We start from the raw sequence: 25,966 nt of genomic DNA, 5'->3' as shown, positions 1-25,966 counted from the left end.
ATTCAGTGTTCAAGGTGACTTTCTAGAACAATTAACATAAAAAACAAGAATTGACTGTAGAGTATATAATTCCTTATTTTTCCTTTTTTCTTTAGCTGACAGATAGCTAATAGCCAACTTTTATCTATTTCCTCCATGCTCCTTCATTACATGGTTCATATTATCTTTTTAAAAAATTTTTATTTTCTTTTAGAGAGAGGGGAAGAAAGGGAGAAAGAGAGGGAGAGAAACATCAATGTGTGGCTGCCTCTCATGCACACCCAACGGGGGGACCTGGCCCACAACCCAGGCATGTGCCCTGACTGGAATTGAACTGGCGATCCTTTGGTTCGCAGGCCGGTGCTCAATCCACTGAGCCACACCAACCAGGGCCATATCCTCCTTTTCAAAAAAGTTTTTAAACTAAATGTTTAATGTTAGAATAGTTGTAGGTTTTCAAAATAGTTGAAAGATCATAGAGAGTTCCCATATGCCCGTCACCCAGTTTCCTTTGTGGTGTAAACCTGTGTGTTTTAACATTTGTGCCGTTTCTTTCACCATAAGTGGTATTAGCCCTGCTAAGAAACAGGCAGGGTATTAGTAAATAATGGATGGACTGGGCTGTGGTGAGCCACAGCCTGGCACCTTCTTCTCTAAGGAGGGTAAGTGCTCATCGTGGCTTTGGCCTGCTCTCTCACTGCATTGCCTAAACAACCTCTCCTCTCTCTGCAAAGATGGCCGCCCCCTGTACATCCTGCGCCTGGGCCACATGGACACCAAAGGCTTGATGAAGGCCGTGGGGGAGGATGCGCTGCTGCAGCATGTGAGTCAGGGTCCCCCCTTCCTGGAGTCCCTGGGGGCTGCCTGCGGTGGAGCAGCCATGTGAATGTTGGCCAGAACATTCTCTGCCTTCCAGGTTCTTTCCGTCAATGAAGAAGGACAGAAGAGGTGTGAAGGGAACACCAAACAGTTTGGCTGTCCCATCAGGCAAGAACCCCACCAGTGACAAATTCCCCTGAGTAGTAAAAACAGTCAAGGTTCATGCATGGCACTTCACAGAAATATCCTCACTTACTTCTCACAATGATCCTGTGAGGCAGGGACTGTGTCATCTCTGTTCCTTATGGGGGGTGGAAACTGGGGCTCAGAGTAGTGATACTATTCCAAGGTTGCTAACCTGGTAAGTGGCAGAGCTGAGATTTGAACCTGTTCCTGTCTAGCTCAGGCTCAAGGACTTTTATCTGCCATGCCATACACCTCCTGGCCTTTGCTTTTTGCCGCCCCCCCTGCACCCCCCTTAAGTGCCACCTTCACGCTGCCTCCCAGGCACGAGACTCGCAGCTGTCCTGGCCCATCCAGTAACCTGCCATTCCTCTCTGACTTCCCCAACTTCTATGCCTGAATGAAGTTTCCCACACCAGGGCTCACGGGGACATCACCCCCAAAGGCACTGAACATTCCCCCTTCTGTAAAGTGGGAATACTATCACTAGTTCTAGGGTTTCTTCATAGGTGATCAAGATTGGTAACTGCTAAGAGATAATACAAATGTATATAGAAGTCACTATGTAGCAGGTACTCTCCTGAGCTCCTTGACACATGTCATCCTTATCACAGCCCTAGGAAGGAAGAACAGGCAGGACCTGCTACTGAAGCTTTCATTCCAAATTATTCTGATCTTTGCGAAAGTTACATTCCTTTGCTCTTTGGTGCTTTCCTAAGAGGACATATACTGGGGTGGGGAATCAATCAAGCAGGGTCCTGGACAGAAGCAGAATTTGTCCCAAATGGCTCAGATGACAGGGTGGTCACAAAGGGGCCCCTTACAGTGGTGTGGCAGGGTAAAAGGAACAAAGCTGGCATGGAGAGGCTCCCAGGGACTAGCACAGCAGTAAAATGGTCATTTTCCTAATAAATTAGTACTCATGAAATGAAGGCACAGAGAAGTTAAGTAACTTGGTCTAGGCCACACAGCAGGTGGCAAAGCTGGGGTTTGAACCCAGCTCTTAGCACTTATGCTCTATTTCATCATCAGCATATTTTCAACAATCAGGAGTAATAACTAGCTTTTACTGAGTGAGCACTATGTGCCTGTCCTTGCAGAGACCTTTATATATACCATCTCATTTAACCCTAACAACAGTTGCTTGAGCTGGGGACTGTTACTGTCATTGCCACTGTCCTGATGAGGAGGAAGTTGCTCAGGGTGAAGGTTACACCTGAATTTGAGTGCTCAGCCTCAGAGTCCACGCTCTTGAGCCTCTTTGCCATGTGGCCTCACCACGGTATCAGGATCCAGGAATGTCCTGTGGCCCCTGCCCCTTCTGCTCCCAGCCCTGTCTCACTGAGCCTGTCTCTCCCTGTCTGCCAGCCCCTGGGTCCCTGTGGAGGGTGTTGGGGGTCCTGAAAAGTGGCAGATCAAGGTGGAATAAGGGGACTCATGTCTGCTGCAGCTCCTGGACCTGCTTGGTGGACCTGGAAGGGCTCAACATGCGGCACCTGTGGCGGCCAGGGGTGAAAGCCCTTCTACGGATAATTGAGGTGGTCGAGGACAACTACCCAGAGACCCTGGGCCGGTTGCTCATCGTGCGCGCCCCCCGCGTCTTCCCTGTGCTCTGGACGCTGGTAAGAGCAGGAGCCTGCATGGGAGGGGGTCCCTCTGAGCTGCCCTGCCTGCTTGTCCTGTGTCATTTCTTCTAACTCATACACAATAAAGTTCACCCCTTTAAAGTGCACGATTCAGTGATTTTTAGTATATTCACAGAGTTGTGTAACTCTACCCACTACCTAATTCTACAATAGTTTCGTCACCCCAAAAGAAAACCCATTAGCAGTAACTCCTCTCCCACCTCCCCCAGCTCTTGGCAACCATGAACCTACTTTGTGTTTCTCTGGGTTTATGTCGTCGTCGGCAGCCGTCCGTCTCGAGAGACGATGGTGTAGCTTCTTAAGAGTCTATCTGCACCGCCGAGAATGGCTGTGCAGTCCGACTCGGGAGTGACAGTGTCTCCTCCCGTGTTGAATCGACATCTTGCGATGACGCTGGAGTGTCCTCTCCAGTGAAGCTGAAGCTACAGAGCCTGGGCAGGGTGATATGGAGGGTCTGCTCTTGCCCATGCAGCAGACCCCCCCTCTCTTCGCAGCTGAAGGGTCCAAGGGAAAGACGGAGTCAATACAGCTTGGCTTCAGGTGCGCCGCAGGAGTTGCCGGTGCTGACTACAATGTCAAACCGCCTTAGGGACTCTGGCTCCGGATTTTCTGTCGGGGTTTACTCCCTTAGCCTTTCCCCTGAAGAGGTATGCCGCAAGGCAGCGGAGGTTTTTTGGAATCAGAGTTTTCCTTCTCTGATGTGCCCTGACTGGAAGATCGAACCAGTGACACTTAGCTCGCAGGCCGACGCTCAATCCACTGAGCCAAACCAGCCAGGGGTGGGTTTATGTATTCTAGATATTTCATATAAATGGACTCAAACACATTGAGGTTTTTTGCATCTGATTTCTCTCACTTAGCATAATGATTTCCACATGGTGCACATCTCAGCACTTCATTTTTTTTGTTGGAATGATATTCCACTGAGAGAGACACTGGGTCCCTCGGAGTGGATGAAGAAACTACTCAGACACTCTCCATCTGAGGAAGGAAGGGAGGGGGTTTTCTCTAGTGGAAAATCGCCCCCGTTTCTTTATTAGCCAGGGTTTTTATCCACTTTCCACATGTGGAAGTACTTAAGGAAAATATGCAGCACTTCCCCAAATGGTAGGGAGTGAAAGGGAAATGCAGATCAATACAGGGTTGAAGCATCCAGGTATTTTACACAAGGTCAAAAGCACTTCCTCTTACTTAATCCTTCTGTTCTTCACATTTTACTGACAAGGATTTGAGGCTTTACAGAGAAAAACAGAGCAGGTTCCCTTTTCCTTAAAGCCACTTTGTATTTCTATTCTATCTTTAAAATCCCCCAGAGGGTGGGATTCAGAGCAGGCCTGGAAGACAACCTGCCTGCTAAGGGCCCAGCGGGGGGCGGCTCTGCACAGCGGTTACAGAGTCTTTTAAACCAAGCCTGTTTCCTTCCACATTTCCCCATGCCTGCCTGTCCCCCACATTCCACTGTATGGATAGAGCATATTTTAGGTATCCTTTGTCTTGCTTCTGGACACTAGAGTCACACCCAGAATTATACAGGCTTCCTGGGACGCCTGTGAGCTGGTTCCAAGGAGTGCTGGGATTCTGTGTATAGGGATATTGAAACATTTTGCTCATGACTCACAGTAAGAAATATACTTTATGTTGCAACCCCGCACATGTATGCCTGTGTATATATACACATACAATTAAGCTAGTCACAATGTACCATGTTGACTTCACAACTACTAACAGGTTTTCTCTTGCAGTTGAAAACCACTGCCCTGAGGCCTTGGTACTGGTCTGCCGGCCAGTGCAGTGTCTGGTCCCTCCCAGTCGTACAAACTCAGAGTTAGCATTTTACCTAGTGCCTGGACGTGTGTGTGTGTGTGTGTGTGTGTGTGTGTGTGTGTGTGTGGCTGTAAGTAGAGGTTTGATCAAGACAGAGATTCATGAGTTGAAAGTTAAATGGACTCAATGTTTTACTAAGCACCTACTATGTGTCAGGCATGTTTCCAGGCCCTGGGGATTCAGAGTGCATAAGCCAGCCTCTGTTTTCACTCCCCGACCCCACTGTCACAGGGTAAACCAGATAACCTCACACAAGTAAATGCTTCATGGTTTCCTGTGACAAGAGCATGAGGACATTCAGGGTTCTTGGAGAGGCTAAGCTAGGTAGGGGTTGATGCAGGGAACTGAGGAAGGTCCTGCTGAGAAGTCAACTTGTGGCTGAGACCTGAGGAAGGAGCAGGATTCATGCAGGGAAGGGCAGAGGGAAGGCTATGGCAGGCAACCTGCACAGCATGGGCGAAGGCCTGGAGGCAGGACTGTGCTTCAGAGGAACTGCAAAACCAGTCCAAGGGACTGGAGGAAAAAGGAGCAAAAAGGCCGGCTGCCCTGAGGAAGCTGGGAAGATAGATGCTCAGGGACCAGCGCCTGCCAAGCCCAGGCTGTGGTGATGATGGGGCCTTGTACTGCAGCAGTAGGTTGTCCTAGAGGGTTGTCAGCAGGAGACTGTGAACAGATTTCTGGGGCAGAAAGCTATCTGGCTTCTGTGACTAAGTCAAAGTGGGAGCTGTGGAAGGGATGGGCAAGACCTGCTACTAAAGCTTTTCATCCTGAAACACCCTGATCTTTGTAAAAATTACGTTCCTTCTGCTGTTCGGAGATTTCCTAAGAGGATGTACATTGGGTAGGGTGGAAGGCAGTCAGCTGAGGTCCCGGCTGGAAGGACCCAGATGGCACCAGTGGAGGGATGGGATGACATGAAGTGTGGGTGGGACAGAGAGGCCCCCAGGGATGAGCCACTGAAGTAAGCCCTGGCCACCTCGGGGCTGGAGGGGACAGCCTTGTCACCAGAGCCCATGCAAGCTCTAACAGGGTAAGGGTGGGGGCTGCCAGTGGGAGCTGTGGCTTCCAGCGGCACTGAGGTGGGGGTGGGTGGGAGAAGTACCCTTTTCCCATCTCCTGCTGCTGTCCCCCTCCACTGGCCACACGAGAAGGAGCAAGGGACTGTCTCCTGAGGTGGGGGCTGAAGGAGAGTGACCACACGGTGGGATCCCAGTTCCGGTCAGTCTTTTACCTGTAACATTATCCCTCGCTGAATGGGCTCCTGTCTTGTCATGCTAAGTGCCTCAGTCCTTTCTTGTTTCTTTCCTTCCTTCCTTTCTTCCCTTCCTCCCTCCCTCCCTCCCTTTCTCCTCACCTATTTATTGAATCAGACTCCACACTGGCATTGAGGAAAAACAGGATTGACATGCAGCTTAGAGCTCAGTGTTGAAATTCCATCTGGGATAAACAAAACATGGTCATCCACCCAGTGGAATAGTATTCAGCCATAAAAAAGAAGCACTTAAATGCTACACGTGGATGCACCATGAAAACATGCTAAATGACAGAAACCAGACATAAGAGGCCTCATATCATATCCATTTATACAAAATGTCCAGACTAGGCAAAACTATAGAGACAGAAAGCAGATTGGTGGTTTCTGTGGGATGAGGGGAGAGGGGAGGAGGAGTGACTGCTAATGGGTGTGGTGTTTCCTTTTTGGGGGATAAAAATGTCTTAGAATTAGATAAAGGTGACGGTTTCAGAACATAGCAAATGAACTAAAATCTACTGACTCGTTCCCTTTAATATGGTTAATTCTATGGTATGCGAATTACACCTCAATAAAAAAACAATTTTCCATTTGGCCTCATCTCCCTCATTTCAGATCAGCCCCTTCATCAATGAAAACACCAGGCAGAAGTTCCTCATCTACAGTGGCAGCAATTACCAGGGCTCTGGAGGCCTTGTCGACTACCTGGATAAAGAAGTGATCCCTGACTTCCTTGGGGGAGAGTGCGTGGTGAGGCTGCTGGGGCCCTGGGCTCAAGGAGGGGGGCAGTCTGTGGCCTCGGAGGATCCAGGGACTACTGGGGCAGGGACTTCTTTAGAAGCTGCCCCAAAGAGCGGTGACTCCTCTGAAGAATGGTGGCCTGACTTTAGTTCTTTCAAACATAGTGAGCAAGACAGAGTTTCCAAAAGTCCAGAGACCAGACCAGTCAAAGGCTTATCCATCCGATATTCCCCATCCAAGTCTAGGCTGCGAGGATAGTCAGAATTTACATTTTGCACCCTTTGCTGCAACGTAGCTCAAATGTCCCAGAGGCCTGGACCCCACAGCCAGTGTACCCAAAAGGATTTATCCCTAACTCATAACCACAGGGCGTGGGGTGATTGGGCAACTGCTTTCAGGGGAGGTGACTCTAACTCCCTTTTATTACCCCCCTGGGGGGTGAAATGATAGGCAGGAGTGTCTCTGGTCACAGCTGTCTTATCGCGTCTGGCTGTGGGAAGTCAGGTCCCCTCTCCCTTCTCTAATAAAAATACCAAAAAACATGCCTGCATGATTTTGGGGTGAAAAAAACAGATTTCCTAGTAATTTTTGCCAAGCTTGCTTGTTTTCTCTGCTCGTCACAATATGTATGCATGACATATTTAGCAAATGGGCCTGCAAGACCAGCATAATGGTAAGGAACATAAGCCTGGGAGCCTGATACCATGGGTTTGCCCTGGCTCAGCCACTTTCTGCTGTGTGATCTCTGCCGCCTTACTGGTTTACTGCTCTCTGAAATGGGAAGAATATAGTTCCCATTGCATTGTTGTGGTTTTGGGGTTAAATGGGGTCAGGGAAGCCCAGTGCCAAGTTCACTGAGAGATCACTAGTATACGTGTGGTTTCACTGTGGGTCAGCCAGGCCTGGCTGGACCCCGACCTGCCACCTTTGTCTTTGTTCTACAGTGTAATGTTCCAGAAGGAGGGCCGGTCCCCAAGTGCCTCTATCTGACAGAAGATGAACAGGAACATGCAGATCAGCTGCACCAGTGGAGAGAGACGTACCAGTCGGCCAGCGTGCTCCACGGAGCCCCCCATGAGGTGCTGGGAGGACCCAATGGGCTGGGGTGTCATTATAGGTGAGGATCCCCCAGAGCAGAGCCTGAAAATCCTGCTAGCGATTTGCTGAGACCAAGTTCATAGGAGAAACCTGTAAAGAAGGATGTGGGCAGGATGGATGTGGGCAAGAATCTAAGAGGCTGTTTCAGCCACAGTCTATCCCACCCTGACCTGTGGGGAGCGCTGGATGCACAGAGCCCAAGAGAGTGGCCCTGCCAGCCTCTTGTACCCTCTTGTCTGTCAGTCAGGGGCTGTGGGCCAGCCCCAAGGAAGGGTGGGACCTCCCTGGCATTTCAAATAGAGGGAGGGTCTATTCTCAGACCTCACCTATCCCCATGCAGGTTGCAGTGGAGATTCTGGAGGGGGAGTCAGTTATCACCTGGGATTTTGACATCCTACGAGGGGACGTGGTGTTCAGCCTGTACTACACCAAGCAGGCACCCAAGCCGGGCCCCCAGGAGCCACGGGCCAGGGCCAGCGGGCAGCTGATGGACAAAGGCCAGGCCCTGGGTGCAGATTACAGCCGTGTGGAGGCCCCCCTCATCTGCCGGGAAGGGGAGAGCATCCAGGTTCAAATTCCTTGGTTCACTTCATCATTCATCATGCAGGACTGAGTGTTCACTGTGTGCCAGGGTTCCGGGGGGCACAGCACTGGGCAAACAGGACCTGGTCCTCTGCCTCAGAGACGCTGGGGGATGGTAGGTGAGAGAGACCGATCCGATCCTGGCAGATCTAGGACTCAGACCTCAGGACCCAGCCTCAGAATCCCCTGGGACTCAAGTTAAAGATGCAGGTTTACAGGTGAGGGGACTCAGCACCTCTGAGTGTGGGTCCTGGGGTCTGCACCCCTCACCTGACAGAGTCAAGCTCCAGAATAAGCACAGCCCAGAAACTGTAGGTCTGGCAACAGTATGCAGACGGCACCAAACATGAGCCACCCCTGCTGACCTCACATGCTCCATGAGGCCTGTGCTTGCAGGTTGAACATCACAGGACCCCAAACACACACTCACACACACATACATATATGCAATACACACACACATATGCACTCACATATGTACTCACACGTATGTGCACACACATACACATACCAGCACTGGCAAACACTGCAGATATTACTGTGGGTTCCATGGGGAGTCTAGCGCACCAGCGGCCCCCCGAGGTCCCATTGAATATCCCAGCCCTTCTATGAAGTTGCTCTTCTTATAATAGTTAACACTCCCCTTTCTCATTCTCTCGTGGTTCTCAACAAACTAACCACCTGTGAGCTCCCCGCCCCACCCCAAATCCCTCTCCAGAACTCCTCAGTGTGCAAGGTTCACTCAACAGAACAAAAGTCAAACAAAATCCAGGTGGTTAACGAAACCATACCTCTGCTGTCCTGTAGCCACACACCCCTCAGGCCTTAACCCTCTCCCCGAAGTTCAAAGGGAGACTCAGCTGCCAGGGACATGGGAATAACAGTGGAGGGGGAGCAGCAAGGATGACTTAGGATGCTCTTAGAGGAAGGACTTGCTGGTGGACTGGTTTAGAAGGGGGCCCTGTGCCTGAGGACCAGAGCCTCAGGCATGGCTACTGTTTCAGGGCTCCCATGTGACCCGGTGGCCTGGCACCTACCTGCTCCAGTGGCAAATGCATGCCTCCCCTGGCAATGTGGTGGAGGATGTCCTGACAGCCCTGCACAGCCCTGGCCCCAGGTGCAAACTCCTGTACTACTATGAGGTGCTGGCATCTGAGGACTTCAGGTAGGAGGGCCTGGGAGAGGGGGCCTGGACAGAAAGGGCCCCCAAACTCCCCTCCAGGACATGCTGGGGGCATTGCATTCACTTCCCCTACTTGCCTCTGAGCTTCTCCAGGGGTGTGACACTGGAATTGTTAAAACTTTCCAGTGGTTCAGCACCTTAGTGTGGGAAATTGAACACTATATCCAACCTCTGCCTCAGCTGCAGAACCTTCCCCTAAAATGAAACCCTAGACAGAAGCCCAACATACTAGATTGATTGTTGTGGGGAGCCTGAGGTTCTGCTATTTGGACCTCCCCTCACATCTAGAATTCTATAAAACAGGGTTTGGACTGTTCTAGAACAGTCTGGAGTAGTGCCTCACAGACAACTCTTCCCAAGTGATGCTTTCAGAGAGACAGGGAAATATAATGGTTAAGACCTCCAGCACTTCCTGGTTGCTGTGTGAACTTAGGGGAGTCACTTTACCTTTCTGAGCCTTAGATGTTCTGTTAAATGGGGACTGCTTGGGGCCTAGTGTTGTGCATTGTCATGAGGATGAAATGGTTGGAGGAAGCCTGCCCTTCACCTGAATATTCACTAAACACTCAATAGCAGAAATAAAGTAGGCAGTGAGGCAATGGAGCAGGTGGTTTCTTTAGGGTCTTGCATTTTATCTTTTAAAAATGAATGTGATTTTGCATTTTGCTTCATAAAGTATCTGTTAGTATCTGTCTAAAAATAATGCTTTAGAGGTGGTCCAAGATGATTTGGTAGGAGGACGCTGAACTTGCCATCTCCCATGAACACCCTGGAAAATCACCTATATTTAAAGTAACGCCTCCTGAGAGACAGCTGAGTCCTGATTGAACAGCTTCTGCACAACAAAAGACAGGAAGAGAGACCCTGTTGGGGATCATGAGAGCTCTCTGGGATCTGACGGATCTTTCAGACTGGAGTGCTGGTGCGCGCCGTTGTTTACACGTCCCGCACTCCACCCTAGATAGCACAGGGTAGCCCGGGTGAGAGCTCTATTCAGCTGTTCTAGCTGAGGGCACTGCAGCACATTTCCGGCCACCCTGCCCTGGCGCTCCCTCAAGTAGGAACAACAGGGTGCTGTGGCACATGTGCACAACTGGATCAACGTGGCGCTACCACACACACACTGGCCACACCACCTGGAGCCAGCGCATGCAGGACCAATGGGATACTGTGATGTGCATGCAGTGAGCTGCCCAACCCAGACCCCTCTCCAACCACAGACGACTGGATCAACAGGCTACCACCATGCACACATGTTCACACTGGGTGCCCATCTGGAGCTCACTTTGGTAGTTCCCATAGGGCACTTTGGTGCATGTGCACTAGGCTGCCCAGCCTGGGCTCTGCTCCTGCCATGGCAGCCAGAACAGCAGGGCATCACCCCATCCAGAGCTTGCCCCAGTGCGACCAACAGGGCACAGCAGCACATGCATGGGGCTGCCCCACTTGGACTCTAGTCCAGCTGCAGGCAGCCAGACCAACGGGGAGCCACCACACATGCATGCGCACTACAAGCCATCCTGCCTGGCCTGCTCCTCCCAGCCAGCACCATAGGCCCTGCATGTACTTGCCCTGCCTCCAGCTGGCCTGCCAAACCCACACAGCACACAGTCCACATAGAGGTCACTTATACACAAGTCCACTTTTTTAAGATTAGGAGAGACAGCTATCTCATCTAATTCATAGGAACAAACACAAAGACTCAAACAAAATGAGAAGCCAGAGGAATATGTTACAAAAGAAGGAACAAGAAAAAAAAAAAAAACAGAAAGAAAAGAAAAACACCAAATGAGATAAGTAACTTGCCTGATAATTCAAAGAAATGGTCATAAGGATGCTCACCAAACTTGACAGAACAGAGGAACTCAGAGAGAAGTTTAACAAAGAGATAGAAATATAATAAAGACCTAATCAGAGCTGAAAAATACAATAACTAAAATTTAAATCAACAACAGAATAGATAATGCGGAAAAACAATTTAGTGAAGATAGAATACTGGAGATAACCCACTTTGGCAAAGAGAAAATAAGAGAAACAAAGATAATTTAAAGTACCTCTGGGACAACATCAAACACATTACAATTCACAATATAGGAAATCCAGAAAGAGAAGAGATAGGGAGGGATGGGTGGAGGGAGGGAGAGAGGGAGAGAGAGAGAGAGAGAGAGAGAGAGAGAGAGAGAGAGAGAGAGAGAGAGAGAGAGAGAAATTTTATTAGAAGAAATAATGACTGAAAACTTTCCTAATCTGGAGAAGGAAACAGATATCTAGGTCCTGGAAGCACAGAGAGTTCCAAACAAGATGAACCCAAGGAGGCCCACACCAAAGACATATTGTAATTAAAATGGCAAAAGGTAGAGATAAGATATCATCTTAAAGGCAGCAAGAGGTAAACAACTATTCATATACAAGGGAAAACCCATAAGGCTATCCACTGATTTCTCAGCAGAAACTTTACAGGCCAAAAGGAAGGGGCAGGATATATTTAAAGTGCTGAAATAAAGGAACCTACTACCTGGAATACTCTACCTGGCAAGGTGATCATTCAGGATTGAAGAAGAGATAAAGAGTTTCCTAGACAAAAACTAAAGGAATTCACCACCACTAACCAGCTTTACAAGAAATGTTAAAGTGTCTTCTTTAAGCAGAAAAGTAAAGTCCACAACCATAAATGTTAAAAATACATTAAAGAAAAAATCTCACAGGTAATGGCAGATATATAATAAACAAAGCAAATCAGCCACTTAAAAAGTTTGTATGAAGGTTAAAAGACAAAAGTAGCAAAATCTCCTGGCTGAGTAGCTTGGGTGGTTAGAGCATAGACCTGATGCACCAAGGTTGTGGGTTCTATCCCTGGTCAGAGCACATTCAAGAAAAATAAATAAATGGAACAACAAATTGACGTTTCTCTCTCTCTTCCTCTCTCTCTAAAGTCAATCAATAAAAAAAAAATTAAATTAGAAAAAAGTAGCAAAACTGACTATAACTACAATAGTTGGGCCCTGGCTGGTGTGGCTCAGTGGATTGAGCACTGGCCTGTGAATTGAAAGGTTGCTGGTTCGATTCCCAGTCAGGGCACATGCCTGGGTTGCGGGGCCAGGTCCCCAGTTGCGGGCGTGTGAGAGGCAACCAATTGATATATTTCTTGCATGTTTCTCTCCCTCTCTTTCTCACTCCTTTCCCTTCCCTAAAAGTAAATAAATAAATCAATAATAGTTGGGAATACACGTCATTTACAAAACAAAAAGATCTCAAATATCATGTCGAAAACAAAGTGTGGAATGGGGAGTAAAAATATAGTATTTTTAGAGTGATATAGATGTGTGTGTGTGTGTATGTATATATATATATATATACATACACACATATGAACCTCATGGTAACCACAAACCAAAAACCTATTAAAAAGACGAAATAAATAAATAAATAAATAAATAAATAAATAAATAAAATAAAGAGAAAGGAACTCAAGTAAAACACTATAAATAAAAAGCAAAACTAAAAAACTCAGCCAACCAAAATGAAAGAGATCAAGAGAAGAAGAAAAGAACAGAGAAGAACTACAAAAACAACCAAAAAAATGAACAAAATGGCAAAAAAACATATCTATCAACAATTACTTTAAATGTAAACAGACTAAATGCTCTAATCAAAAGGCGCAGGTGGCAGAACAGTTAAAGAAAACAAGACCCACTGTATGTTGCTTACAAGAGACTCATTTCGGATCAAAAGACATACGTCGACTAAAAGTGAAGGGACAGAAAAAGATATGCCATGCAAATAAAAATTAAAAGAAAGCTGGTGTAGCAATACTCATATCAGACAAAATACACTAAAAACAAAGACTAAAAATAGACAAAGAAGGGCATTACATAATGATAAAGGGGTCAATCAAAGAAGAGGCTATATTTAAAAAAAAAGAAAGAAAGAAAGAAAAAAAAAGAAGAGGATATAACAATCATAAGTATTTATTCACCCAAAATAGGAGCACCTAAATATATAAGGCAAATATTAACAGACATAAAGGGAGAAAGTGACAGTAATACAATAATAGCAGGGAACTTTAATACCCCATCTACATCAATAGATCATTCGGACAGAAAATCAATAAGGAAACAATAGCCTTAAACATCACATTACACCAGATTGATTAATCAATAATTATAGAGTATTTCATTCAAACATTTCAGAATACATATGCTTTTCAAGTGCAAATGGAATAGTTACCAAGACTGATAACATATTAGGCCACAAAATAAGTCTTAATAAATTCAAGAAGATTAAAGTCACATCAAGCATCTTTTCTGACCCTGATGGTATGAAACTAGAAATTAACTACAAGAAGAAAACTGGAAAAAAACACAAAAATGTAGAGACTAAACAACCAATGGATCAAAGAGGAAATAAAACAGGAAGTAAAAAAAAAAAATCTGGACACAAATGAGAAATGAAAATGCAACTTTCCAAAACCTATGGGATGCATCACAAGTAGTTCTAAGAGGGAAGTTCATAGCTATACAGGCCTCCCTGAAGAAACAAGAAAAATCCCAAGTAAACAGCCTAACTTTACACCTAAGGGAACTAGAAAAAGAACAAACAAAATCAAAGTAGAAGGAAGGACATAATAGAGATCAGAATAGAAATAAACAAAATAGAGACAAAAATAAAAATAATGGAAAAGATCAATGAAAGTAAGAGTTGGTTCTTTGAAAAGATATACAAAATTAAAAAAAAAAAAAAAAAAAAACTGACAGAGGCAAACACACACAGGAGACTTCCAGCCAAGATGGAGGCCTAGACTGACATGCTCCGTTTCCCTCCACAACCAAGAAGGAATACAACTACTGCAAAACCAGAAATAATCATAAGTTCCAGAAAATAAATGGAAGTCCAATGTATGAAGTTAGAAAGAAGTGGTGCTTGTCTGGACGAGTAGGAGGGCCGAAGCCGGGGAGGAGAGGTCAAGCTGTACTGGTGATGGCAGCAGCGGCGATGGCGGCGGGACGGTGGTAAGCACAGACACCCATATTTAAGGGGAGGCGAGAAGCGCCTGGGGAGCACCCCAGGCAGCAGACTAGACCCATCAGCTTGCGATTCCAATGCTGGGGAAGGCAGACACCATTGCCTTGGACTCTGAAGCCAGCCCGGAGTGGGTGGGGATGGAGGAGGAGGCTCCCAGTCTCTCAGTGGAGAATGAATGGCAGGAATCCATCTTGGACCCCCACAGAAAACACCACAGCGTGGTGAGAAGGGTCGCCCGGTTGTGACGAGTGCATGGGGCTCTGCCCCCTTTAGTGTAGGAGGTGTGACAGCCCCACCTAGGAACCAAAGATAAACACAAAACTGTCAGGATGGCATAGATCATGATAGAGATCCCAATCACACAGCTGACCAGACAGCAAATATCTAATCTAATGGCTCAGCAGATAGGAAATCTTTCTGAGGCACAGTTCAGAGCTTTGGCTATACAAATGCTTACAGACCTGACAGAAGATCTTAAATAAGACGGGGAAGGAATGAAGGCTAGTCCTAATGAAATGAATGAAAACACATATGAAACTAGTGGTGAGGGAAAGAAAACCAGGGGTCAAATCAACAAATCAGAACACAGGGAAGGAAGAAACAGTCAACCAGTGCAGAAAGAGGAAACGAAAAGTGAGGAAAATGAGGAGAGGCTCAGAAATCTATGGGACAGCTATAAGCGGGCCAACATCTGAATCACAGGGTTGCCAGAAGGTGAAGAAGAAGAACTAGAACTTGAAAAATTATGTGAAAAAATAATGAAGCAGAACTTCCCTAACTTAGGGAAGGAAATAGACTTACAGGTCCAGGAAGCACAGAGTTCCAAAAAAAAACTGGACCCAGGGAGGACTACACCAAGACACATTATAATCAAAATGTCAAAAATTAAGGATAAAGAGAGAATCTTAAAAGCAGCAAGAGAGAAGAAGAGAATTACGTACAAAGGGATCCCAATAAGACTATCATCTGATTTCTCAAAAGAAACTCTGCAGGCAAGAAGGGACTGGTAAGAAATATTCAAAGTAATGAAAATCAAAAACCTACAACCACGATTACTCTATCTAGTGAAGCTGTCATTTAGAATAGAAGGACAGAGAAAGTGCTTCCAGGACAAAGTAAAACTGAAGGGGTTCATCAGATCCAAACCACTGTTATATGAAATGTTAAAGGGACTTGTTTCAGAGAAAGAGGATCAAAACTATGAACATTAAAATGAAAACTGTATCACAACAACCAACAACAGAAGCTAGGGAATCGAAACAAAGGCAAACAAAGGCAACGAGAGTGAGGAAAGAATTATAGATATGGGAAACATTTTGGGGGGAGGTCAGCGGGGAGGGGGAAGGGGGGAAAGGGAGGGAGATGGTACAGGAATTAAGAAGCATAGTAGGAGGGAGTGGAGTAGACAAGAAGATGTTGAGAACTATATGCACAACCAATGGGCATGGACTAAGGGGGGGCAACTGGAGGGAGGGATGTCACTGAGTGGAGGGGAACAAAGGGAAAAGAAATTGGGACAACTGTAACAGCATAATCAATAAAGCATATTAAAAAATATATAATTTCCTATTTTAAAAATAAGATAAAATAAATTGCAAAAAATAAAATAATAAATAAATAAATAGTCATACATTGAAAAAAAGACACAAAACCTTATATAGATTCATCAAGAAAAAAAGAAAGAGAGCCCAAATAAATAAAATCATAAAAGTTACAACCAACCCCAGAGAAATACAAAGGATCATTCAAGAATATTATGAACAATTATATGCCAACAAATTGGACAACTTAGAAGAAATAGATAAATTTCTAGAAACACAGAACCTTCCAAGACTAAACCAGGAAGAAACAGAAAATCTGAATAGACCAATTACTAGCAACAAAATTTAAGCAGTAATCAAAAAAACTCCTAACAAACAGAGGTCCAGGACCAGACAGCTTCACAGGTGAATTCGATCAAACATTTAAAGAAGTACAATAATACTTATCCTTTTCAAACTGTTTCAAAAAATTGAGGAGGAAGGCCAGTGTTACCTTGATACCAAAACTAGACAAAGATACTGCAAAAAAAAAAAAAAAAAAAAAAAGAAAGAAAATTACAAGATGATATTTCTGATGAACACAGATGCAGAAATTCTTAACAAAATATTAGCAAACCAAATTCAACAATATATTAAAGGAATCATATGCCATGATCAAGTGGGATTTACCCCAAGGATGCAGATATGTTTCGATATCGACAAACCAATCAACCTGATACAACACATCAATAAAACCAAGGATAAAAACCATCTGATCACCTTGATGGATGCAGAGAAAGCATTTGTGAAAATTCAACATCTATTTATGATAAAACCCCCCAACAAAGTGAGTACAGAGGGAATATTCCCCAACATAATAAAGGCCATATATGACAAACCCACAGCTAACATCATACTAAATGGGGAAAAGCAGAAAGCCTTTCCTCTAAGATCAGAGATGAGACTAGGATGCCCCACTCTTACCACTTTTATTTAATATAGTATTGTAAGTCCTAGCAATAGCAAGACAAGATAGGAAATAAAAGGCATCTGAATTAAAAAGTAAAACTGTCACTGTTTGCAGATGACATGAAAATACCCTAAAGATTTCACCAAAAAACCATTAGAACTAACACATGAATTCATTAAAGTTGCAAGATACAAAATTAACATTCGAAAATCTATTGTGTTTCTATACATAATAATAAATGATCAGAAGGAGAAATTAAGAAAACCACCCCATTTACAATTGCATCAAAGACCATAAAATACCTAGGACTAAATTTAACTAAGGAGGTGAAAGACCTGTACTCTGAAAACTATAAGACATTGAAGAAAAAAACTGAAGAGTACACAAATGAAAGGATATATCATGCACATGGACTGGGGGTTAATATTGTTAAAATATCCATACTAACTAAAACAATCTACATAGTCAAGGCAAACCCCATCAAAATACCAATGGCATTCTTCTCATAACTAGAACAAATAATCCTGAAATTCATATGGAGCCACAAAAGACCCCAAATAGCCAAAGCAATCTTGAGAAAGAACAAAGTTTGAGGTATCATGCTCCCTAATTTCAAACTATACTAAAGGCTATAATAATGATCAAAACAGTATGGTACTGGCACAAAAATAGACACAGAACAATGGAACGGAATATAGACCCTTACTTATATGGTCAATTAATCTATGACAAAGAACATAAGAATATACATGAAGAAATGACAGTCCCTTCAATAAGCGATATTGGGGAAACTGGACAGATACATGCAAAAAAGTGAAACTGGACTGCTCTCTTACTATATATATAAAAAACACTCAAAATGGATTAAAGACTTAAGTGTAAGACCTGAGATCATAAAACTAGAAGAAAACATAGGTAGTAAACTCTTTGACATTGGTCTGAGCAATATGTTTTTGGATATGTCACCTCCATCAAGGGAAACAAAATAATAAAGAAACAAATAGGACTACATCAAACTAAAAACAATGCTTTAAATTCCTTAGCGTGGAGTTAAATTGAGGCTCCAGGCGGGTGCTGCATCTGGAGCCATGTCTCAGGCATAGCTTCAAGGACCCTAGGGGCATGAGCAGCCTGGTGTGAGAAGTGCTGGGCCAGCGTCTTTTCTCTAAATAGTCTCTGTGGTGTGGCAGATGGCTGGTGATTTGCCCTTTGGGAGGTTGCCCGTTTTGACCAGAGCAACTCTGACATGTAGACACAGGTATCTGGGGGCTGCTGCTTCTAGAAGGGTAGGTCGGTGTAGAGGAGTGGGCTGGACACTGTTCACCAGCCTGTCTGGTCAGTGTGGGGGAACCTACATGCCCTGCCCTTTATTATCCTCATGAGAGAACTAGTTCAAGGGCTGTTTCCTGGGCACCCTCAGCTGAGCCCTGAGGGGTGGGGGACCAGGCAGACAGGGTCTGCTGTCATGGAGCAGGAGACCACACAGTCACACCTGTGCGTAATTATGAGGAGCGATGGATGCCATGAAGGTATTCCGGCCTGGGTCCTTATCCAAGGTCACATAGCCAAGAGGTGCTAGGAGTCCTAACACCGGGCACTGTCAGAGCACAGAGCAAGGGGCCTGGCACAGAGTGGGCAGAGATTGTGGGGTACCTGGGAAATGACATTGGGATTGAGATCTAGGTGGTGTGCCCACAAATCACCTGTGGGACTTGCAAAATGCAGCCCAAGAATGTGCGCTCTGATGAGCTCCAGAAGACAGCAGTGCTGTGCTGGTCCCTGGACCACACTTCAGCCAGGCTCTGAAGCTGGACTGTCCAACCCAATAGCCACCAGCCACAGGTAGCACTTTAAACTTAGCTATTTGAATTTCATAAAAATAAAAATACAGTTCCTCAGTCTCAGTAGCCACATTTGGAGTGCCCAGTAGCTCCATGTGGCCAATGGCTGCTGTGATGGACAGAGCAGATATGTGTCCGTCATCACAGAAAGTTCTGGACAGTTCTACTCTGAAGTTTGTAGTGAGCGTTAACTAGACAAAGTGGGCAGGAGAGAAAGGCTTCTGGCAGGAGGCAGAGAGATGGGCATGCTCAAAATGGGGAAGGTATGTGTCGAAGGAGCTGAAAGGAGGTGAAGGGTGAGGCTGGAGATAGGACTGGGGGGTTCCGTAGGCTGTGGGACACCCTCTGGGCCAAGCTCCTGAATGGTTTGTGGCAGGTTGGGCTCTGCTTGGGGGTATAGGGTACAGGGAAATGGGTGGAGCGTCATTTCTCATCTTGGCACCACTTGTTTTTCCCTCTGTACTTGCCCTTTGTGCCTGGGGTGTTTACCAGCGTTGCATAAAGAGCCTTGAGGCCTCATTTGCAGTAGTATCAGCTTTTCCACCATGCGTGTGACCCCAGGGCTGTGTCTCCACCAGAAGGTAATATTTATGCTACGCCTTTCTTCCGCAGGGGCTCCATGTCCAGCCTGGAATCCTGCACCAGCCGTTTCTCCCAGCTCAGTGCTGCTACCTCCTCCTCCTTTTCCTCTGGCCAGTCCCACAGCAGCTCCCTGGTCTCAAGATAGCCAGACCGAGCCCTGTGGGAAGCCTACTCGCCTACCGTGTCCTTAAGTGTCTGCAACCGGAAGCCAGCTTGCCGCGTGACCTGGGACCACGGGGGCTGCGGCCCTGGTCTGGATGCTGCCAAAGTTGCGATATCTGGAGCTGACAGCAATGATTCAGCTCGTGGCCTGTGTGTGGTGGGAGCCTCTAAGCCAGAACCAACTCCTCTGGACTTTGTGTAACAAAAAGCCAAGGAGTGGGTGGGCCACCTTCAGGTCTGCCTGGCCTAAGGGTTCAGGGAATCACGAAGCTCAGCCCCCTCCTTTACTTCTGCCTCTGCTTTCCCTGGGATGGCCTGCTTCTCAGGTGCCTTTTCCATTGCCGTGAGGTTCCTTCCCTCTTTCCTCCCAGCTCAGCTCCAGAAGAGAACTTCCTTCTCCCAAAGTTCTTCCAACCTCCCAGAATTGAGTCTAATTAGCCTTCCTGGGACCCATGCTGGTTCCTGAACCATCACAGGTGCCAGGGAAATTAATACTGATTGGCCAGCAGGGTCCTGTGTCCAATCTGGAATAATCACTGTGCAGGAGGGGGCCAGCATGAACCACGAGCTTGTTCCTGGAGCCAACCACCTGGCCTAAAAAGCACAAGGGGCCTCTAGGGATATTGGGGTCCTCGAAGAAGAAGGGAGAAAGAATACTGGGCAGGCTGCAGTGACAAATGTTCATCATAGCATCTGATTCCATGGTAATACTTTATGTCCCAAGAAGGGTATGGTGAGCAGTTATATGAGTTACAGACTTTGCTTTCTGTGGGGAGCAGCGCACCCTGGACTTGAAATCCATTTTCCTAGAGCTTGACTGGGAAAGCCTAACCCTGACCATCTCTAACTTGAACAGGGTGGGAAGGCACAGGGTTCTGCTAAGTTTCAGGCTGTGATGAAGTGGCTCTAGCTGTTTTCATACTCCTCTGGAGCTCCCTTTCTGTCCTGGGTGCTCTTTAATTATGAGCTTTTTAGTTGTAAGTTGTAGAGACCCACATAAAAAGGGCCCAGAAGGGCTTGCTTTCAGTATGGCTGGATTCAGGACCTCAACCTGTCATCAGGACTCCCCTGTCGGATGGAGGCTGTAACTTTGTTTTGTCTGCCCTGGGTCAAATATGACCCCTGGAAGCAGCTCCAATATTGAGAAACTTTCCCTGAGTTCCTGCATGGGAGAGTGTTGTGTATCCTTGGGGCCTGAGGACATTTCTCTTTTCCTTTCCTGGGCCTCCAAGAAGACAACAGGTCAGAGGTCACCAAGGGACAGTCTGCAGCCTGATCTGGCCTGCCTTTAGTGCTTATTTATTTATTTATTTATTTTTATTTGCCTATGGAGCAATTTAAAAACTAGGCCATTTCACCCAGAAATCAGGGTTGCTGGCTTCCCTTAGGCATTTGGGAATGTTGGCAAAACAGGGCCACTATCATCACATAAAAGCAACAAATACAGCTGTTACCCTGGATGGGGCCTTGCTAGTCCCCATCCCTCTCTATAGACCCACCCCTCACCCACATCACTCACTCACATTGTCTGCCTAGAAGAGACCTCACTGACATGGCTTGGCAGACAGCCTGGGCTCCAGTCTGAGGCCTAGAGGCTCAGCGATACTTTTATCTCGTAACCTTGCTTGCAGTCGGAGGTAGTCTCTGGTTCAATATCCAGAGTTGCTGGGCCTTGCCCAACAGGTGGGTGGGGAATGTCGCTTCCCTGTTGGCTTGGCATGATGGGGCAAGAAGAGCAAGCTTACTTCCATACTAACCTCAATCCCAAACCTGGAGCCGAGGGAAGGAGACTTCCTTCTTCCTGCACAGATGGAGCCTCATCCACCTCTGTAGTTTTCCATTTGCTTCTCAGGTACAGGAACAAAATCCAAAACTGCATTCTGCATCAATGTGTGTGTGCACATGTGAGGGAGAGAGAGGGAAGGAGACTGGAGACATTCTCAAAGGGATTTGCTCCCATGTGATCAGCCATTGATCACTGAGAGCAATTTGTGATACTGTTAACTATCTTTAGACGAATTTCTAGCTTGCCTCTAAAAACTGTGTTATCCTAAAAGTATTTTGGGGTAAGCTGCTTTAGCACTCCCTACACACTATTGTCTAAGACTAGCACCCAGTGAAGGAGTCCAGCTTTTACAGGAGGAACAAGAGTCCTCAGGCCCAGTCAGTTCTCCCCTTCAGAGCCCCCACCCCCAGCTTCACCCAGGCCCCTTGGCTCTGCATCTCTTTGCATACTGGCCTCATCCTCTCCTCTATCTGATGGGAAGTGGCTGCCAGCATCCCCCTGCCTGCAACCTCAGGGCTCACCACTGCTAAGGCTGAGAGACACTCTTTCCATTTCAAATCCCACAGAGAGCCCAGACTGGCCCTGCATGAGCGCATGCTCACTCCTGTGGATGTACTGGCTGAGGGGGTGGGGGCTCTGTGATTGACATTCCCTCCAGAAATGGCAGTGGGGACAAGGGGAGCTGAGCCAGAGAAGCAACAGATGGTCATGGTGGTGTCTACTACGGTTCTCCTGTGCTGGAGGTCTCTAGGGCTCACTCTGGAACATCATCAATCAATATGCCATCTTCTTACCTTTGATAGGCCTGGAATTAAAAATCTAAGGAAGAGCTGCTAAGCTCTTGGCTTCAAATTTCCCTGGACCCCAGGGCTGTAAGTTCCTTGACTTAGCTTTTTTCTCAAGCTTGTTCATTAACCTCTTGTGACCAGGACAGAAACCCACCACTCACAACAAGACCTGCTCAGGCTCTGAGTTTAGGAGCCTGGGTCTTAAAATTTAGATAGGGTGGGGTTCAAATCTAGCTGTGTAACCTCTTTGTGCCTCAGTTCCCTCATCTGTGAAATGGGGACAGCAGTGCCTACCTCATCAATTGCATCGTAGTGGGAGGAAATGAAAAAAGTGGCTGTGAAGTCCACAGCCCAGCACTCAGCTCAAAGAAAGTCAGCAGTTATTCTGGTCATTTAATGCTTCCCATCCAAAGACTGCAGACTCCTTCCTGAGGATGCCTGTCATTGTTTTTCACGGATGGAAGGCTCAGTGCTGGGTGCATCTGGAGAAAAGTGGGTGTCAAGACATTTCCCTCTGACTTTCTCGTTCAGAAACTGCTTGAATTTTCTAGGCAAATCCACTCATCTGGAATAGCACCGTCTGGAGTGATGTGTCTCCACAGTCTCTAGCTCCTACCTGGTGCTCCCTGGGATTTCTCTCCCTGTAACAGGAATTGTTCAACGAAAACAGTGTGATTCTTTTCCACACAGCCTGTTTCAATCAGTAAAGCATGAGGTTTCTTGTTGCCCTGATCATTTGCTCCAACCAGAAGCATTAAATGTTTTAGATTTGGACATACCTCTACTGTCTACTTCTTAAAACCGTGGAGGTTTCCCTTGGCTTGTTCAAGAATTACCCAGCTGCTGTTTCTAATATTCTAGAACCTTCCCAGCATGGGGTTATATCATCCTCAGGGGTTGCAAATTGGTTCTTGGGGGAAGGGGGCACATTTTTAATATATAAAGTACAGATGTATTAGCCTCCTGGGGATGCTGTAACAAACTACCACAAACTAGGCGGCTTAAAAACAACAGAAATTTATTTTCTTCCAGTTCTGGAGGCCAGAAATCTGAAATCAAAGTGTCAGCAGGCTCTAGGGGAGGATCCTGCCTGCCTCTTCCAGCTTCTGGTGGCTCCTGTTGTTCCTGGGCTGGTGGCCACAGCACTCCTGTCTCTGCCTCTGTCTTCCCATGGCCCTCTCCCCTGTGTCTCCTCTTCCTGTTAGGACACCAATCACTGAATGTAAGGCTCACCCTAATCCAGTATGATTTCATCTTGAGGTCCTTCACCAATTACATGTGCAGATCCTACTTCCAAATAAAGACACATTAGGAGGTTCTGGGTGGACATGGATTTGGGGAACACACTGTTCAACCCACTGTATATGCATATAGCACACAAACAGATATACCTGCAGCTTACTCATGATATTAAATGCAGATTCCTGGAGCCCACTCAGTGCTGCTGACTTGGAATCTTGGGATTAGGTTTCTGAATTCTACTTGTCAGGTATCCAGGTGAAGGTGAGGGCCCTGCTGCCCATCTTCCTGGGACACTCTGCCCTCTCCCTGGGGTTTTATCCAAGTCCCAGCATTGCATCTGAGGATGGCCACAGTCCTGATATCAGGAGGGATTCCATTGTTTTGAAGCAGGAGACCAAGAACTGTCACTTGGGGAGCAGAGAAGGTGGGGTCCCTTTGCATGACAGCATAGGGCCACCTGTCTACACCAGCTTCTGCTACTCAGTCCTGCCCAACACATCTGAGGGAGAGGACGTGGCCCTTGCAGCCTTGGTAGAGTGCATTCACTCATTCCCTGTGACCTTTCCATGGATTTCTCTGGAACTGTGTGTGAGGACTCTCAAAGGAACAGCTAGCTGACTCATGGGTGTACCAGGTGTTGAAAAAGAACTCCCTGATGCAGGTGATCCGGTCACTGTTGACGTCTGTATCCACAGAATCACCTCCCCAGAAGCCCCATGGGATTTGGGTCTGGAGAGGACAGAACATACCAGGGCTCCCTGCAGCCCAGAGGCTGCCTCTGGGACCAATTCCTCCTCTGAAACCAGGGCTTGCATACAAGGTGGACCTCTGGGGCCTGCAGAGGAAGGTCTCTGGGCACTGGTGTCGGAGTTTGGGCAGGGCCTTCAAGGAGCTGGAAGGAGCCAGAAGGAAAGGTGCTGGGTAGCCCTCAGGGATGTCAGAGGTGATTATGGCTTTCAAACTCCCCTGCCCACTTTCCCTCCACTCCCTTTAGTGCCTCCCCCAACACAAGGCACTTCTGAGGAATGTGGGTCTCCAGAAAACACAATTAAAAACCTCTGACTTAAGAGTTTTCTGGCCCTGGCTGGTGTGGCTCGGTGGAGTGAGCAACAGCCTATAAACTGAAAGGTCACAGATTTGATTCCCAGTTAGGACACATGCCTGGGTTGGGGGCCAGGTCCCCTGTTGGGGGCATGCGAGAGGCAACGTATCAATGTATCTATCACGTTGATCTTTCTCTCCCTCTCTTTCTCCCTCCCTTCTCTAAACATAAATAAACAAATCTTAAAAAAATATTTAAGAGTTTTCAGGAGCCAAGAATTTTCCTGAGATGGAGCCCTTTGAGAACCCATTGAAAGCTGTGGCATCACATTTGAATTGTTTCCACTGCCCATGCATTGGCTCTGGAATTAGAAATTTTTTCTGGAGTCTTTCCTGATGCTTAAGTTTTATAGAGAGAATGCCAACAGCTAAGACATATGTCACCATGATAACTGCCCAGCAGAGAACTCTCAGGGTTCTAAGTCAGGCCATCAGGACTTCTGGTCCACACTCCATCGTGGTCATGAGGTGGGGAAGGCAGTTCCATAACTAGATCACATTACTTCCCAGCCCACAGTGCTGAAGCTTCATGACTTTAGCTCTTGCAGGTTTGTCACACATGTCCCCCCACCAGCAAAGGTAGGAATTGGAATCTTGGCTATTTTTCTACCTTCTGGTCGATGTTCCATCTAAGCCCTGTAAATGCCCAAGTCCAAAACGCGCCTCTTCAGGTATGGCACATTATGAGTGTCAGACTCTTTGGCTTGCCAGAGATCCAAAAATCTAACTCAATCTGCCGCAAGCAAAAATGGGTATTTATTGGTTCGCATAACTGAGAACTCCAAGAATGACACTGGCTTCAGGTAGAGCTGAATCTAGAGGCTCAAATGATATTCCCTCTCTTGGTTCAATTCTCCACGTTGGCTTCATTTTCCTCCTCCATGTGGCCCATACCCTGGAAGCTGGGTAATTCCGGTGAAGAGTTTTTCTCCCTTGGTTCCAGAAGTTCTAGGGCGGGGCTGTGCTGGCCAACTGGGACATATTCCTATCTCTGAACCATTTGCTGATGCCATCTGGACTTGGGGGGAGGGATGGTGCCAGCCAAAACACAAGGATGGTGAATGGGGAAGGAGTGTTGCCCCACAGCAACTTGATGGAGGCTTGTGGTTATGGCTCCTGATGCCCTGCTCACCTTGTCTGGGCGCTCTCATTACCACAGAGGGCGTCTGGATGCAGGAAACTTCAATTTTCTCTCCACTGGCTACCTCAGGTATACTTGGCTCCTGTATAGAGCAGGCTGGAAGTGCCAGGGAGTTAACCCCCAGGGGCAGCCCTCCACCCATGATGAGTGTTGGCTGATGAACATGCCAGCTTCCCCCATCCCCCCACATCTGGGTGGCCCAGGTGTTCTCTACTCTCCCAGGGCCGAGTGTGGTGAGCCTGGCTGCCCACAGTCGGAAGCTGCTCACTAATGTACCACATACAGGCTGTCTTACCTTCTCCCTCACTTCCCAGTCTCTCATCCAGGGATTTTTGTGGTTCCCTCCCAGATACATTACTTGTCCTCACATCCTTGTCTGAAGTTCTGCTGCTGGGAGGACCCGGCCTCAGCTGGGGCAGTTATTAAAGGAGGCACTGGATGACAGGCAAAGATAATAGATACCCCTATGACATGAGGAAGGTGAATGTGTCCTAGTTGCTGAAC

General features: G+C 46.8%; 1 protein-coding gene across 2 annotated transcripts in view; it reads left to right on the top strand.

The window, feature by feature from the left end:
- Positions 1 to 19,587, top strand: part of SEC14L5 (SEC14 like lipid binding 5) — a 50,843-nt gene extending 31,256 nt beyond the window's left edge. For both annotated transcript variants that reach the window (XM_090277062.1, XM_090277061.1), the window contains 8 exons: positions 714 to 802; positions 896 to 966; positions 2,432 to 2,603; positions 6,319 to 6,453; positions 7,389 to 7,523; positions 7,883 to 8,110; positions 9,129 to 9,289; positions 19,273 to 19,587. In XM_090277062.1, coding sequence (XP_090133188.1) covers positions 714 to 802; positions 896 to 966; positions 2,432 to 2,603; positions 6,319 to 6,453; positions 7,389 to 7,523; positions 7,883 to 8,110; positions 9,129 to 9,289; positions 19,273 to 19,387 — 1,106 coding nt within the window. In that variant the 3' untranslated portion in view covers positions 19,388 to 19,587. The remainder of the gene's footprint in view (positions 1 to 713; positions 803 to 895; positions 967 to 2,431; positions 2,604 to 6,318; positions 6,454 to 7,388; positions 7,524 to 7,882; positions 8,111 to 9,128; positions 9,290 to 19,272) is intronic.
- The last annotated feature ends 6,379 nt before the right edge of the window (positions 19,588 to 25,966 follow it).

The sequence above is a fragment of the Furipterus horrens genome, unplaced genomic scaffold, assembly GCF_987537825.1.
Source record: "Furipterus horrens unplaced genomic scaffold, mFurHor1.1.pri manual_scaffold_5, whole genome shotgun sequence".
NCBI classification, from domain to species: Eukaryota; Metazoa; Chordata; class Mammalia; order Chiroptera; family Furipteridae; genus Furipterus; species Furipterus horrens.
This window is presented reverse-complemented; position numbering and strand designations above follow the sequence as displayed.